The 18116-nt window shown below is 42.6% G+C and overlaps 1 protein-coding gene across 6 annotated transcripts in view; it reads right to left on the reverse strand.

Annotated features, from left to right (window-relative positions):
* FAM13A (family with sequence similarity 13 member A) overlaps positions 1–18116 on the reverse strand; it is a 150938-nt gene that overhangs the window by 61622 nt on the left and 71200 nt on the right. The window contains exon 1 of one of the 6 annotated variants that reach the window (XM_060686963.2): positions 1558–2180. The exons of 4 other annotated variants lie outside the window; for them this stretch is intronic. In XM_060686963.2, coding sequence (XP_060542946.2) covers positions 1558–1586 — 29 coding nt within the window. In that variant the 5' untranslated portion in view covers positions 1587–2180. Of the gene's footprint in view, positions 1–1557; positions 2181–18116 lie in introns of those variants that run through there. One more of the 6 variants, XM_060686964.2, reaches the window with a different exon arrangement.

The raw sequence follows: 18116 nt of genomic DNA on the forward strand, positions 1-18116 counted from the left end.
TATTTTTTCTTACCATAACATTAAAAAGCTCAAAAAAATTATGTAAGAAGCAATCTTAATATTACATCACTTTTTTCTTTCTTTAGATTACAATCTTTATGTGTCATATTTAAACAAGGCAAAGGAACATGCTCTAATAAGTATGCTTGGAAATTCAGCCAGGCCAACAAGTTAAGCAATTATTGTGTTTACAAACTTGTAAACTATCTTTTAAACTATCTTTTTATATAGTTTACTATACTATATTCTATTTTGTACAAACCTTTACTCTCAATTTCAACTACACGTAAGAGAATAAACTATTGTCCTGAGTTAAATAATCACAAATAACCTCAAGGCAACTTAGAGAAGAAACAGTTGGCAAGAAAGATCAACAGAGTAATATTTCATAGAGCAAACACTTGCTCCTAGCTGCCTGCTCTGCTTGCAGTATAATGTTACATCATAATAAATTGCACTTCACTCTTGGACATGTGTACTGAACACTGCTTAATTAAAAGATAATTTATTTCTATCAAACTAACTGTATCTAACCCTGAAGGAGAAAAGACCTATGGGTGTCTTTGTGGAAAAAGAAGCAAAAAAGGAAAAAAATGTGCATTCTTTGGTCCTTGTAAAAACTGTTTTTCTTCCCCAAACATTAAACTCTGTATTTAGGTTCGTACAAACACACATTAGTTCTACCTATAGTAACCTAGAATTAAGGTGAATTTTCCTGACAGTGAGAACAATTAACCAGTGGAAGGACTTGCCTTCAGAAGTTGTGAGTGCTCCATCACTGGAGGCTTTTGAGAAGAGATTTGGACAGTCACTTGTCTGGAATGGTAGGGTCTCCTGCCTGAGCAGAGGGTTGGACTAGAAGACCTCCAAGGTCCCTTCCAACTCTTGTTATTTTGTAAAATACCATTTATATTTATTAATAGGAAAAGCCAATCGGCTGTATTTCTACAAGTCCAGTAAAGAGGCAGGAAATAAGAAACATAACAACAGGAGAAACAAAACATCTGTAACAACAGCCTCAATACAACATGACCTTGTCTAGGAGCCAATTCCATTTAGCATACAGTAGTACAGGACTAGGGTACACAATCAAACCAACACATATCAACGATCAAAGCGACATCGAGAAAACGAACGCTTTTCATACAAAACCGGGACCTTCCGTTTTACAGTTCGAACTCCCAACAAAACTTTTTTTTTTTTTTTTTGGCTTGAAAAACTTATTTCAGAGCTGAAGAAGCTTCTCGGATGAGAAGCGAAACGCCTTCAAAGAAAAACCATAAAGTCCAGTTGCCCTTTTTTTTTTTTTAAAAAAAAAAAGCACTTTTGGAACTTTTTTTTTTTTTTTTTTGCTCCAAACCCAGAACGATTTCATTTTCTGCTAAAGATAAGGAAGGGGTGGGGAGTGGGGGAATCGATAGCAGAGGCTTTACACAGTATAGAGAAAATATTTTTTTGCAAGGCAGCTTGACGCGAGGGCTTTGCATCCACACTCCCTTCAAAACAGACAGAAAACCCAAGTTAAGGATCCCCCCCACCTTTTTTTTTTTTTTATACCTTTGCAGAGAGACGATCTCCAAAGCCATGCCGGAAAAGTGTCCCGGGAGAATGAGAGAGAGAGCGAGCTGGTGCTTGGAGCTTTTTTGATTCCTTCCGCCTCTTGCAGCGGACTGGGCTGCTCCTCCAACCACACCCCTCGCACGATCCCCTTTTGCCCCGCAGGCACCAGCCGCCTTGTCAAACCTCTCAACTTCCCTGCAAAAAAAAGCTTGGCTTCGCCTTCCTGCTCCGGCGATCGGCTGCCAGTTTCCGGCGTGCACGCTTGGCTAAGCCTCGACCGGGCGGCTGTCTTGTCTTGCACAGGAGCGCGGAGTGGGCGCCAGGTACCAGCCGGCAGGAGGGCTTCCCCCTTTTTTGGCAGCGGAGATACCGCGCTCTCCCCCCCCCCTCTTTGAACTTTTGTTCCCCAGGAACCACCAGCAGCTCCAGCCTCCTGCGAGCCAATTAAATGCCGCAACCGGGGACAGCCGGTTTAGGCGATCCGCTCCCCGAGTAACTTGAAACTTTTCCTTCGCCCGCTTGTCAATGCCGGCCAATCGTGGATCGGGGCGCCGGAGCTGGAGAGGAAGGCGGAACGATCCTCTCGCCTTTCCTCCAGCCTTCAACGCGCTTTTGGAGGCGTGGGGACTGCAGACGCCACCCTCCCTCCCTCCCCGGGGCACAGTCAGGGGTAGATTTGCAACCAGGCGCCCGCTGCGATTTCAATCGTTCCTTTGCTTAACCCGCATCGCTTTTCTTGGGAGAGTTCAAGGAGGCGTGTGTGTCACGCACACGTGTGGGTGGGTGGATGGGTGGCCAGATCCATCCCTGGGCTATGGAATAGTCTGGCTCAAGGGAGGCCGATTAAGGGTGATTTAAATCCAGCTCTCCCTTGTCTCCCACCGCCCGGCTTCCAAATTATGAAGCACTCTGCCCCGCTTCCGAAATCGTGGGCTGTGGATAATGGTTACTGTAGTTCGCCCCCCCCCCCAAGCCTTTCTAACCCCCACTCTCAGGAAGGCGCAGCCATGCCAGGGGAAGAGGGCATTGATCCGCACGGCAATGAGAACCTGGGGCGCGAGGAGCATCGAATCATAGGGTCGGAAGGGACCTTTGAGGTCTTCTAGTCCAGCCCCCTGCTTGAGCAGGAGACCCTAAAAAAAAAAAAAAAAGAAACCCCATTTGTTTCTATGGTTCTACCGTTTGTTCTGTGCAAGGGGGCTTTCTTCGGTATAGGGGAAAAAAAATTGCTGCCCCAAAGAGCCCTTTCTACCATGGGAAAGAAGCTGCAGACCACTGGCTCACACGAGGGGTGGGTGGGTGCGTGGGAGACAGAGCCCGCCCAGCTGCATCTGGATTCAGGGGCGCCTAGGCGCATAAGGGACTGCGGGCAGCTGGTCTGCCTGCTGCGGGGGGGGGGGGGGCGGCGGATCTCCTGCCCTTCTCCTGGAAATTATTTATTTATTTATTTTATTTCTATACCGCCCTTCTCCCGAAGGACTCAGGGCGGTCTACAGCCTGATCAAAAGCACAAAGACAGACAAAATTTAAAAATAATTAAAATTATTAAATAATTGGCTCAATTATAAAACCCACAAATTTAAAATCCCATATTTAAAACCAATTAAAATCTTTACATTGATAGCCCGGCCTGGCGGAACAACAAGGTTTTGATTGATTTCCAACAAGGAAATGATTGATTCAAGTGAAAGAGGACAGAAAATGGAACAAACCCCCCTCCCTCCCCCCCAAATCCTGCGGCCTTGGGTCCAAAGCTCTTAGTTCACCGCTTTTGGCCGAAGGAGGAGAGCATCCCACACGCTTCCCATTCAAAGATGAGGTTTTCCGCGCCGGGGGACTTTGCCACAAGCCAGTTGACATCACGTCAAGCACGTTGCTCTCATTCACTGGCGGGGAGGAGGGAGGGAGGGAGAGAGGGAGGCCGGAGGAAACAGACGTGATCAGGACACGCATCACACATACAGCCTGTCCCCTCCGCCTTCTTCCCAGCAGGGCCTTTGCGCTTTAGGTATCAAGCGGTGTGCATCCAGACGCTCCTGCTCGAAAAGCCACATTTTAAACTTGGCCAACTTTCCTCCCCTAGCAACCAAAACTAGTTGGATAAAGACAATTTTTTTTTAAAAAAAATTAAATCTAATTCATGATACAATCCGGCTACACGCCGGTATTACAATAAACCACTCAATTACCTGTTGGTTTTACGCGTTTTTGATTACTGACGATTTCCCCTTTTATATCCTTTGCTATTAATTTTCCATGGAAATATTATGATTGTTTCTGGGTTTGGGAGAGGACGGCAAACAGTAAGTAAACCCAAGATAAAAATCTAATAGATATTTTGCAAACCTAAATAAAATTTTAGCATTCAAAATTGTAGATTTCTTGAACACGCACATATACTCAAAAACAGTAACGCCAAATAAATTTTATTTATGTATTAATTTTTATGCCACTTTTATTACTTTGTAAGTAACTCAAGGCTTAACGCTCTACTCTTTCCACCTATTTTCCTCATAACAACAATCTTGGGTTGTTGGGCGGGTGGGTTGGGCTGAGAGGGTGACTGGCCCAAAGTCACCCAGTCTGCTGAAGAGGAACTAGAATTCAGTCTCCTGGTTTCTAGCCAGCACCTTAACTACTCTATTGTCACTCTATTGTCCTTTGTGAAATGATTTCACTATCTGAGCATTGGGCAAGACATTTCTAGTTTAGGTTTAGATTCTCTGTTTGCCAACAGGAGAAAAATTCCAACCTTGTACAGGTAGTCCTTGGTTGAAGCACCTGGAGGTGCTGACGCTCCTGGAGGTTGAAGCACCTGGAGGTGCTGACCCTCTAAAACAGGGGTGTCAAACTCAAGGCCCATGGGCTGAATCTGGCCCGCGGAGCCACCCTGGAAACAGCGAACGACTGGCCCGCGGTGCCTCTGCCAATGAAACAGAGCTAGGGAGAGCCATGTACGTTCCTCCCAGGCTCTGTTTTCGGCCGCGACGGCCTCCTGCAGCCCTCTGCCAGTGTGTGCTGCCCCTACCCCCCTCCATTTTCACTGGCACAGGGCTCAGGAGGCCGTCATGACTGAAAATGGAGCTTGGGAGCCCATTTTCACTGGCAGAGCGCTCAGGCCGCCACAGGTGTCCCCAACACGAGTGATGTCAAGCTGTCCCCATCCACCCTAGCCACGCCCACTCTGCCCTCCTGCCAAACTCTGATGCAGCCCTCAATGAAATCCAGTTTGACACCCCTGCTCTAAAAGGATGCAAATGACCAGCTGTCTGAAAGGAATATAAATCCTTCTATTCCCCACTATCCTGACTGAGCTGAAGAATCTCTTGGTTGAGAAGCAAAACGTCTTCAAAGAAGAAACAAATAAGTCCAGCTGCCTCCTGAAAAAGCACCTTTGGGACAACCATGACCTGGATGACTGAGAATCTCTACAGACTTTTAGTTCATTTAGTGACCATTCAACGTTACAGTGGCATTGAAAAAAGTGACCTATGACCGTTTTTCACACCTAACAACCGTCACAGCACCATGATTATGTGATTAAAATTCAGATGCTTGGCAACTGACTCATATTTATGACAGTTGAAGTGCCTTGTGGTCCTGCTTTTGCGACCAAGGAAGGTAGTAAAATGCAGCAAAATTCACTTAACAAATGTCTCGCTTAGTAACAGAAATTTTGGGCTCAGTTGAAGGCCAATAAGTCAAGGACGCCTTGACTTTGCCAGTTGATGTGTGATAAATATGGGAAATGTGTAAAGGCTTGCTTTTAGCTATCCCTTTCAGTAAATTATTTCCTTCTTAAGTCTAAGTTAGTGTTTTATGTTTAGCAACAATAGCTTAATAAATAATTCCTGACAATGGAGTCACATATACCACTAAACAAAATATTCCTGCCACAAGACACACATCCTGGTACACGATAAATCAGTCAACTGATCTCCAACCCTACTATGGCTCAGAGGACTGGGAAAATCCAGTGAGTCAACTATTATTTCTGCACGTGCATAGAATCTTAGCAGTTGCTACGTTTGCTTGCAGGCATCCTCAGTTTAACATCTGCTGGTCAGATCTTGTAGGTCAACATAAATTCCTAGAATAATTAAGATCCCATGTTTTGAAGGAGGAAAGAAAGTGGTATTTCTCCACTAGGACCAACAGCTCAGATGGCAAATGCAGTCACATTAACGTGGGCCTCTCCCTTGAGTTTGAGAGCTCTATGAGTTTGAGTTTGAGAGCTCTAAGCTCTATGGAGCTTAGAAAGCGTTCATATTTTCATATTATTTAACCTCCTAAGATATAGGTAGTCTTTGATTTACGACCATAATTGATGTTTAAATTATGACTGTAAGTCATGGTGGTCATTAAGGAGGTTACCATTTGGCACTGACTGATTTTATAACATTTTTGCGGCAGTTATTAAGCAAATATTGCAGTCGTTATGCAAAGCTATCTTAAACTGGGGCCAAATTAATATATATCCTTTTAATTGTTTTTTAATGTTTGTATTGTATGTTTTTATCTGGCTGTACACCGCCCTGAGTCTTTCGAGAGAAGGTGCAGTATATAAATTTGAAATAAAATAAAATAAATAAAATAAAAAAATAAACATTGCAGTCATTAAATAAACCCATTATATTACATGGGCTTTTTTTTTTTTTTTTTTGCTGGAAACCAGAAGTAAACTCGTTTCCAGCAAAAAATGCCCGCAAAATTGCAGTCATGCAATTGTGAGATTCTGGAAACAGCCGCAAAAGCAGATCGGTTATCAAGTACTCAACATGAGATCATGTGATGGGGAACCTGTCAGAATTTCCAAACCGGGTCATGAGTAGTACTGGAGAGATCCATCGTAATTTCGAACAATCACTAAGTAACCAGTCATAAATTGAGAACTCCCTGTATGTCTTTATGCAATATTTATGCTTGGTAATGAAAACATGTTGGGAATTAATTTTAAAAGATGTAAGGATAAAACAGGAGTGGGGAACGATGCTGGCTCAGGAATTCTAGGAGTTGAAGTCCACAAGTCATAAAGGGGCCATCGTTCCTCACTCTTGGGATGAAGGTTCCTGGTGAATACACAGACATGTTATTGGCAACAATACAAAAGTAATTTGCCACAGGCTTCTTTCTGGATGTCTTTTCAGTTGTTCATTTTAGACTACAATCCCTCATATCCTGGACATACTATAAATTGTTTCAACTTCTACCCTCAAAACGATGCTATAGAGCACTGCACACCAGAACAACTAGACACAAGTACAGTTTTTTCCTGAATGCCATCACTCTACTTAACAACTTATTCCCACAACACTGTCAAATCATTTACTAAGACTGTATTACTATTATTCTTCTCTTCCTTAGTAGTATCTATCTCTTCCCACTTATGGTTACTATAACCATGTGCTTGTATCTTTCAATTATATTGTTTTTACTTGTTTCCTAGTACGATTTGATTAGTAACCTTGACTATCACTAAGTGTTGTATCTTTTTATTCTTGATGAATGTATTTTATTCTCCTTATGTACACTGAGAGTATATACACCAAAGACAAATTCCTTGTGTGTCCAATTACACTTGGCCAATAAAGAATTCTATATTTCCTAATGGCATCTCATTTGAATAATAGCCCTACCAAACGATCATTTTTAGAGAACATGAGAACATGTCACATTTAGGATCTTGAAGTAGCATTGCTGGAAACCACACTTATAGCCATAGATACCCAGATATTTACAGTCCACAAAGATAGTACAGTCATACTTTAACCTCAAAAATGTGCTCAATGATGATTAAGCTATCATTAATTAAAATAATATATAGCTATAATTTATTGAATATATCTGTATTCACATGTCTGTGTGTGTATCTGTGAATATGTTTTTCTTTCTTACTAGTTTTCTTTTTTACAACGACGTGTATTTTTAATTGAATGTAATTGAGCACATTTTTATTTATACTGATTTGCATACTGCTGATGACAAGGAAGGCCCTGCTAATGATTTATATTTTCACCAAATATCAATAAAGTCTGGTTTATAAAATGACTCTGTGGCCCTGAAAAACAGGCCTTCCTACCCATCTGCAACCACTGAAGTTATCACTCAAAATTATATCAATCCAGATTAAGACTGGAGACGAAAGGTCATTTTATTAAACTAACAAGTATCATCTTCTACAATAATAAGGAATCAGATAGGCAAGTTTGCTTTCTTGTCTTTTTCCCCCCCGATATCCATTAAAGCATGTTAAGTTCTTAAAAATGTAAGTCACCTTTATTGCCAAATTTGTTATATTAGGCAAACCTTTATCTCTCCAATCTTGGAATTTGCTCTACGTGGCAATATTTTAAGATAGAACTTGAACATTTACTTTTCTTTATTGCACAAGCCTCAGTGTATCCAGAACGAGCCAGTCCTCAGGTTTTATCCAAAAAAGAATGAAAGGAAGGAATTTTCCATCTAATCAAAAACAGATCAAGCACTGAAAGCTTATCTGTAGCTTTTCCCCCAAGTCATCTATCCATTATAAAAAAACCGTGAGATCTAAAAATGACAGGGTATTAAATATCACAGAAATCTTTAAAGGAAACTCGTCTTCTTATTTTTCTAGTTTATTCTTTCACATGAATGCTAAGATTTGGACGTTAAACAATTATTTTCTCGACTCCTTAAAGGTTCCCAGAGATCAGGTTCCAATTGTGCAGAATCAAGAGCACTGGGTCAAAAGACCAAGGAATAATATGGTTTGTTTGCTTTGGGTTTAGTGTAATGCTTGGATCCACCCATTATGGTTTGGTGTTATGTGTGAATCGGGCTATTGCTAATTTTTCACTCTGATCTATATCACCCATTTCTTTTTTCTTTCTATAATATCTGACAAGAAAAGGGAAGTGTGATTTATTGAAATCAGTTACAGATTAACCAGGAGTTTCTGCAGGAGATGTCAATGCCCAGAGGATGATCACAATTTTATAATTTAAGTTTCTCACCTCCATTTGTATACATGTTATGACACAGGTAAGAAAAAGAGTCTTTTCTGCCCTGGCTGCCACTCTCTGGAACAGGGGTTCAAACTGGATTTGTTTGAGGGCCAGATAGCATTATAGTTCTCCTCTGCGGGCTGGTGGTGGTGGGGAAGTGGGATGGACGCCTCCAGCACCCTGCCAGCCAAAATTGGGTGCAGGGGGGGCCACGTGTGGCCCCTCGCACCCCATTTTGGCCAGCAAAGTGCTGCAGGAGATAGTCCAGGCCGAAAACGGGGCCACGTGCGACTCCCCGCATCCCATTTTGGCTGCCAGAGGCACCGTGGGCCAGTGCTTTGCTATTTCCAGGCTGGCCCCATGGACCAGATCTAAGCATCTAGTGGGCCAGATCTGGCCCATGGGCCTTGAGTTTGACACCCCTGCTCTGGAACATTGTACCTTCCCTTCATGAAATCTGTGCCCACATATTTGTACTGCAGTGTATAACTAGTCTGGCACCCTAATGGGAGAACTTCATTTTGGAGATAGTTGGTTAACAGAGTAATAAAAGACCCCACCTGCTGGAACTGTGTATCTGGCTGCCTTCCTTGATTTATAATGATTTATAAATCTGAAAATTTTAAAAAAACATACAATTTTATTGATCATTAAATGCTAATTTGAGGTGTATTAATGTAAAATTTTGAGTGGAGAAATTTTTAGGATCCAATCTGGATCAGTCATTTAGTCTTCCCAGGTTCAAAGGTTTAGTCTTCCAAGCTTTCAGACTTGTGCTAGAGTCCATCCTCAGGGAAAATACTACGCACAAACTAGCCCAGTGCGCGCGCGCGCGCGCACACACACACACACGCACAGAGAGAGAGAGAGAGAAGTTCCCTGAGGATGGGCTCCAGCACGAGTCCGAAAGCTCGGAACACTAAACCCCTGATTCCAGTGACTGACCCAGATTGGAACATTATCCCGGGACATGTATATTTGACTTTATCCGCGGTAGAAATGTAGGCTTCTAAACTAGCTTTGATTCAAAACCATACATCCTGCAGGGCCTTTCACACCAACCACCCCCCCACCCACTGTCTATATTTCATGACTAGAGAATCATAGGGTTGCAACCTTCCAAATCAATGAAAAAAAAAGGACTGCAAACGTTGACAGATGCCGGCCTCCCTTATGAACTTATCCAAAGAAAATTATTAGTCATCTGCATATAAGTAGGTCAGGAGTTCATTATACACTTGAACTAAATCACACACAAAAAAAAGTAGGATGACAATTAAATCAGAACGCCTGGAACAGATTTTCTTTTAAATAATGTTCTTTAAGCTCAAAAGCTATAATTGTTAACGTTTTTAGAGTCCGGAGTATCATCCTTATTTCAGGAAGAATGTCTATATCTCCACTGATTTCAATCAGCAGTTGCAATAGGTCGATTTTACTTTTATTTACACAGGAATTTATGACTGCTGTGTTGCACCTTAAACCAGGAGTCTCCAACCTTGACAACTTTATGACTTGTGGACTTCAACTCCCAGAATTCCTCAGCCAGCGCATACAAGTTGTAAAGTTGCCAAGGTTGAAGACCCCTGCCTTAAACTACATATGGTGACTTTTATTTAGTCATTCCTTGCCTTCTCTGTTTTTCTGCACTGATTTATAACAGCACGGTACTTACAAGGAACAATTCTGCCTTTATTTAGAATAGGGTCAATACTGGCCCCCCACTTTGACACTCTTTTACAGAGCCCTGAAGGCTTGGTGTTTCCAACAGGCCTGGGGACCCTAGAGTGGGATGGAGCCCATCAAATGTCTCATTTGATTGTTGATCAGAGAGGTGGAGGTTATTGCTTTTTATTGTGTATACATATACATATACATCTGCATCATTAGCCACTTTAAACCCCTCCAATCCATACATGAAGCAGACTGACACCCACCATGAAGAGGTGGCACGGCCACGAACACAAAGCCAAACAACAGCAACACAGCTCACCAGCTCAAATCCCCCTGCTACTCAGACTAACCCGAGCACAACCAAGCCCCCACCTAAACAGAACACACACCCATCCAATCAGAGCACAGCCAACCCCCCATCCAATCAGAGCACAGCCAAACCCCCAACCAATCAGAACACACCTCCACCCAATCAGAACACAGCCAAGCTCCCACCCAATCAGTTCACACCCCCACTGGCAGTTAAAAGGAAGAAACAGCTGCGATCACACACATTGCTCCTAGAAGCACGAAGCCGAAAACACCAGCCTGAAGATGACGAATGAGACTTCGTCGAAACGTTGCCAAGACACCTCCAATTTTACGCGGGAGAAAACCCGAATAACCAAAGACCTACAAACACCCGCAAAAACCTTAGAAAACAAATATATATATACATACATACATTTATTTATTGATTTATTGATTTGTCAACAAGTACAAGGAAACAAGTAACAGTATAGACATAGACACATGAAAAAAATTGGCACAAATAAAAGGATATAAATAGGCAAAACATAGCCATAAACACATAGAATGATTACATATAAATGGGGACAATAGGACAGGGAGGGTAGGCACGCTAGTGCGCTTATGCACGCCCCCTTAGGGACCTCTTAAGAAACATGAAAGGTCCACGGTAGACAGTTTAAGGTAAAAGGTATGGGGATTAGAGAGACTAACAACAGGATCAGGTAGAGTGTTCCAGACATTTACTACTCTATTGCAGAAGTCCTATTTCCTACAATCAAGATTAGAGCGAATGACATTGAGTTTGAATCTACTGATAGCCCTTGTGTTATTACAGTTGAAATTAAAGTACTCATTTACAGGTAGGACTTTTTGGTAAATAATCTTATGAACTAAGCTTAGGTCGGAACGTAGACGGCGTAGTTCGAGGCTATCCAGACCTAAAATTTCAAGCCTGGTGGGATAGGGAATTTTATTTCGAGCAGAAGATTTGAGTACTCTTCTAGTAAAATATCTCTGGATCCTCTCTAATGTACTGATGTCTGAAATACATACATATATATATTTGTAAATGGCCCTAAGTCACTGAGAGTGACTTGGCAGCCATATAAATTTTCAATCACTCAGAATAGAGCTGGAAGGGACCTTGGAGGTCTTCTAGTCCAACCCCCTGCTCAAGCAGGAGACCCTATACCCGTGATGGCAAACCTATGGCATGCGTGCCACAGGTGGCACGCGGAGCCATATCTGTGGGCATGCGAGCGTTGCCCTAGCTCAGCTCCAGCATGCACCGGCCAGCTGATTTTGGGGCCTTCCGGAAGTCGGGAAACGGGCTGTTTCTGGCCTCTGGAGGGCCTCCGGGGGGGGGGAGGCTCCTAGAAAGCCTCTGTAGCCTAGGGAGGGCGAAAAACGGGCCTACCGTGCCATTGTGTGCCAAAAGCAGGGGGAGCACAGGGGGGGGTGTCGCGTGCGCATGCATGATGGGGCGGGGCGCATTAAATTATGGGTGTGAGCATGCGCACGCGCGACCCCCCCTGCTTTTGGCACGTGACGGCAAAAAGGTTAGCCATCATTGCCCTATACTATTTCAGACAAGTGGCTGTCCAGTCTCTTCTTAAAAACCTCCAGTGATTTAAGCACCCACAACTTCTGATGGCAAGCTGTTCCACGGTTAATTGTCCTCACTGTTAGGAAGTTTCTCCTTAATTCCAGGTTGCTTCTCTCCTTGATTAGTTTCCATCCATTGTTTCTTGTCTTGCCTTCTGATGTTTTGGAAAATAAGTTGACCCTCTCTTCTTTGTGGCAGCCCCTCAAATTTTGGAATACTACTATCATGTCCCTCCTCGTCCTTCTTATCTTTAGACTAGCCAAATCCAAACGTTCTTCATATGTTTTAGTCTCCAGGCCTTTAATCATCTTAGTTGCTCTTCTTTGCACTTTTCACCAAAATCTCAACATCTTTTTTGTAATGTGGTGACCAAAACTGTATGCAGTATTTCAGGCATGGCTTTACTTAGGCTTTATAAAGCGGTACTAATACTTCACGTTATTTTGATTCTACGCCTCTATTTATGCAACCAAAGATTGTATAGGCTTTTTTGGCTGCTGACACACACTGCTGTTTTTATCTGTATTTAATTTGTATTTGTTTTTATTTGTATTTAATTTTTCTTAAATAAATAAAAAAATTAAAAGCAAAAGCAGCTGGAATTCAGAACTATTGATTATATTGCACATTTGCCTGAATCTGATTGTCCCAAATATGTCTGGGTCTCAAATGAAAAGAAGGCAAAACTAACCTTGAAAAAGAAGCAGCTGGGTTTTAAAAAAGATGCCCCAGCCCTCAAGAACACATGAGTATTGACTCAGGGGTCAGGTATTAATGCTATTACTTCTTCTTTTAGGACTGTGGTGGCAAATCTATGGCACGCATGCCAGAGGTGGCATGTAGAGGCCTCTCTGTGGGCAAGTGAGCCATCGCCCCAGCTCAGCTCCACCACGCATGTGCACATGCCTCCTACCGGCCAGCTGATCTTCGGGTCTCTGCCGTGCATGTGTATGCAGGCACCCGCAAGGGCCCTGCATGCGCCCTGGCCCTGTGCAGGGCCCTTACATGTGCATGTGGGGGCCTGGGGGCGGGGCGCCTGTGTAGGAGCTGCACGCATTGCATTTTGGGGGTTTGCATGCGCTTTGGGCACTCGGTCTGGAAAAGGTTAACCATCACTGTCCTAGGAAGTGGACTAACAAACTCGATTTCTCTAGGCTTTTCTGGAAACACATTTAAACATTCAAAACTATGCCATTGGGAAAAGAATATAGAATACAGAACAGTTCTTTCTTCTCCTGTGGTATCTCAACACAGGTATTTATATTAGAAATAAAATGCACACATTTTCATTTTCAGAGTCTGTAACCTGAGGTTAAAGTGACCTCAATAATCTACTGGTAGGCAATGCAACATCCAAGGATCCCAGAACGCTGTCAGAATGCTGAAGAGATTCCCCTAACACCTCGCCTTTTTAAATAAAACGGCCACACGATCACAAAAACTTGGCTGAGAATGTTTGACTCTCAAGAGGAGGAAGCGTAAATCTGCTAAAATGTCATGAATCTTTAGCAGCCTCATGTAAGCGCATATTAAAAATCTTCCGAGATTTGAGTTAGCTTTGTGACGGGGACAAAGGATCAAAACTTTGGTTAAAAGGTGGTAACTTTTTTGTGCTTTTGGGTCAATCCTAGGTATCTCACCATATATTACACCTGCACTATTACCTAAATATACCAATGATTTGGCTCATATTTCCCAGCAAGATGCACAACCAGGGTTTAAACCAAGAACATTTCAGATACAAGGTACATGTTTTATTGGTGAGTTACAGCCCCATCCATGTTATTCAGAAATTAAACTGTACCTTTCTGTAGAAGTACAGAGAACTTCTGTCAGCTAAGCATTAAAGTTCCCATCTTTTCCTTACATTGTAAAATTATGAAAAATCACATGCTTATGTCTTTCTCTACTTTGACCTGGTAACTAGGGGTGAAGAACAGAAACACAGGATATGACAATGTGACACATCATGTCCTGTTGACAAGTGAGGGAGAAAGAGCAGAGTTGCTGAGTCTGATGGCGTCTGATAATATAGGCGTAGCACTTGTCCTTTGTACAGGTACAAATAAGTAAACAAACCATGTCCAGATATCATGTTGGATCAGAGTCAGGGGTGTCAAACTTGATTTCATTGAGGGCTGCATCAGGGTTGTATTTGACCTCAGGAGGGGGGGAGGGGGCATGGCTGGGGTGGGCGTGGTCAGCTCAACGTCACTCATGTCGGGGGGCGCCTGTGGTGGCCAAGTCCTAAGACAGGGCTTCCCTCAGACTCTCCTTCCCTCTCATTATAATCTTCCTTCCTTCCTTCCTTCCTTCCTTCCTTCCTTCCTTCCTTCCTTCCTTCCTTCCTTCTTTTTCCTCCCCTCTTCATTCTCTCTTCTCCTTTCCCCTCTTTCCTTATTTTTGTTTCCTTGCTCTCTTCCCACTTCTTCTTTTTCTTTGTCTTTCCTCTTTCCCTTTCTCCTTTTCTGTCCCTTCTTGGATGCTCAAATGCAAAAGGGGAAACATTTCTCCTTTTGTTTTGTTTTTAGTTTGTTTTGCTAGCCCTCTGCCAGCGAAAACGGACCCGGGGGGGGGGGTGCCTAGGCATAAAAGCCTGCTGGGTCACTTTGGGCCAATTCTCTCATCCCAAATCCCCTCACAGAGTTATTGTTGTGAGACAAATAGGAGAAGGAAGGACTATTAGGTATGTCCTTGGCTTGGAGTTACTGATAAATAAAGGTGAAATAAAATCCGAATAAATAAATGAATAAAAGTAAGGAAGATTTAGCTGCTTTTAAATTGGTGTTCTGGCCACATGGAGGTACATGTGTTCTAGAGTAAGGCAGAGCCAGTAGTGAAATGTAAAATTTGTTACTACCGGTTCTGTGGGCGTGGCTTAGTGGTGGGGAGTAATGTGACAGGGTGGGTGTGGCCAACTTTTTTTTTTTTTTACTTTTAAAAGCATTTTTTCCACAACCTCTTTCTACAACCTCTTCCCAGCAGAGTTGCCTGATCGTCAGAGCCTTTTAAAGCATTTTTTCTCCCGAAGGCTCCTACGATCAGGCAACTCAGCTGGGATCGCCAGAGCCTTTTAAAAGCATTTTTTTTACAACTTCTTCGGCCGAAGAGGTTGTAGAAAAAATGCTTTTAAAAGGCTCTGATGATCCCAGCTGAGCTGCCCGATCATCAGAGGCTTTTTTTTTTTTTTACTTTTAAAAACATTTTTTCAGCCGAAAAAAAAAAGCCTCTGATGATTGGGCGGCTCAGCTGGCATGGGGGGGGCAGGAACTTTTGTTACTGGTTCTCTGAACCACCCGCCGCCATCACTACCGGATTGGGCGATCCGGTCCGAACCGGGAGCATTTCACCCCTGGGCAGGGCCACAATTGGAAAAGGACTCTTCCATCAGTCAGGAAACTGACTAGAAAAATGTGTAAGCTTTGTCTCTAGAATGAACAGATGGAAGATACCCACTTTAGAGTTGCCTGTCTGTGTTGTAGAAAACAGGATAACCAGTGACAGACTCTTCTTTTAAAGAGAGTAACTACTCAGGATAAAGTGGAGGCAGGGCCGGGACAGGAGGTGGGGAGAAGGGAAAAAGACACTTTCTCCAAAGTTTGCTGCTTTACGATATCGTTGGACACCCAGCAGATTTTATTCCTTGCAAAGTTACGCAAGTTTCAAAAACCAAGAACTGTATTTTACTGAATATTAATTCAATTATCTTTAATACAGTGTAGTAAGATGCTTCACATACACACACACACACACAACATTAATACATAGTTAACTGCTTTTTTTTGTCCCCTCTTTGTTAGTAACTCTTTCATCTTCTCAATTTGGAAAATAACTTTTTAATAGCTTTTTCATTGTTTGGAGCATGTGATAAAAGAATTCAATTACAGGTTGTTGACTGAACATGTTAAAACTGCTTTAAAAACATCAAACCGATGTAATTCTGTAGGGCAACCACACCAGAGACGCTACACAAATTCTGCATCCAATTTACGTAAGGGATGGTGGGGTGGGGTGTGTTGGGAGCACATTGGCAGTGAGGACTGAATTCAAACCAGGGAAAAGTTGTGGTGGCAAGATTAAACTTTAATGATACAGAAGCTAAGGATCCGAGGAACATGCGCCTTTCTTTATAAATTTATAGATTGTCTTGCCCACTTGAGAAGTTGCCCTCCTTGCCAGTTAATAAGTAATCATCTCATGATCCAAAACAATTTAATTGAAGTGTTCTTTCTCCCCATGCTTTAGGCTGTCATTGCGTTAGTTTTTCCAAGCTGACTCATTTTAAATTTTGAGTACATTTGTCTCCACCCTCCCATGCAATCAATCCCATTCTTTATTCCATCGTGGGATGCTGGCACCATGAATAATGTTACATAACTGAGTTTTTGAAAAAAAAGTTCATATTTTTCAAAATCCTCGGGCAACAAAGGCTCCTGTGATACATATTTGAAGGATTGGTTCCAGTCCAACTTTTTTTTTTAATGATTAAAAAAAAAGACTTAAACGTTTGGTGTTATTTTCCTTCCTCTTTGATGCAGAGTTTTCTCGCAGCACAAAATTTGAGCATCACCACCTTTAAAAAAGTTCAATTTTTATGTACCAACTTGCAAAGTCAGGATTATGGGAGGAAAAAAAAATATTAGAATCATGTACTAATATTGCTTAGGGCTCAATGAACAATGCATTTGGAATAAAATATAATTGGTGGTTTATATCTACTGTTGTGCACTGCCTTGAGTCACCTTTGGTAAGCTGGGTGGCTGTATAAATTTGATTAATAAATATCTGTAACTATTCCTCAGATAATCCTTGACTTACAACTGTTTATTTAGTGACCGTTCGAAGTTACAATGGTACTGGAAAAAGTGACTTACGACTATTTTTCACGATTACAAATGTTGCAAGGTTAGGTGATCAAAATCAAGATGCTTTGGAACTGACTCATATTTATGACAGTTACATTGTCCCAGGGTCATGTGATCCCCTTTTGTGGCCTTCTGACAAGCAAAGTCAATGGGAAAGCCAGATTCACTTAACAACCATGTTATTAACTTAACAACTGCAATGATTCACTTAACAAATGTGGCAAGAAAGGTTGCAAAATGGGGCAAAATTCACTTAACAATTGTTTTGCTTAGTAACAGATATTTTGGGCTGAATTGTAGTCATAAGTTAAGGACTACCTATATACCACCCCTTCTAATTCTGAGTCATACTCTTTTCACTCCCTATAAACAAGTCTGAGATAGGTAAGTCCTGCCAAATGTTTATGAATAAGGTACAACAATATATATATACATCTCTACTCTGCTTACGACAGTCCTATAGAAACATGTGACTAAATTCTTCCCTTGTAGAATATGAAGCAATATACGACATACTAGGACAGGGGTGTCAAACTCAAGGACCAAGGGTCAGAAGTGGCCCACGGGGTGCTTAGATCTGGCCCGCGGGGCTACCCTGGAAACAGAGAACGACTGGCCCGCGGCGCCTCTGTCAGCAAAAACAGAGCTCGCGAGGGCCACGTGCGGCCCTCCCAAGCTTCGTTTTCGCTGGCAGACTGTTGCAGGAGATCGTCCCAGCCGAAAACGGAGCTCTGGAGCCCATTTTCGCTGGCAGAGCACCCGGGCCACCACAGGCCCGACATGAGTGACATCATGCTGGCCATGCCCACCCTGGCGATGCCCCCCCCTGCCCGAGGTCAAACACAACCCTGATGCGGCCCTCAATGAAATCGAGTTTGACACTCCTGTACTAGGAAATGGAATGTGGCCACAAAGTTTTACTTGGGAAATGTTTAGACATAGCCTAAAGGTGACACAACATGCTTTCCTTGGCAGATGCCATAGGTGTATGTACAGCCAAGTAATCACTAATCAGCATATTAAGAACTCTGGCAGAATACACTGAGAGTACATAAGAACCTGCTTATTTTATCAGCCTTAAACGATGAACTCTGTACTAGCCAACTCTAGACAGAGCAGGGCAGGAGATAACAATTT

Source organism: Pantherophis guttatus, chromosome 8 (assembly GCF_059756535.1).
Source record: "Pantherophis guttatus breed Tessera chromosome 8, ASM5975653v1, whole genome shotgun sequence".
Lineage (NCBI taxonomy): Eukaryota > Metazoa > Chordata > Lepidosauria > Squamata > Colubridae > Pantherophis > Pantherophis guttatus.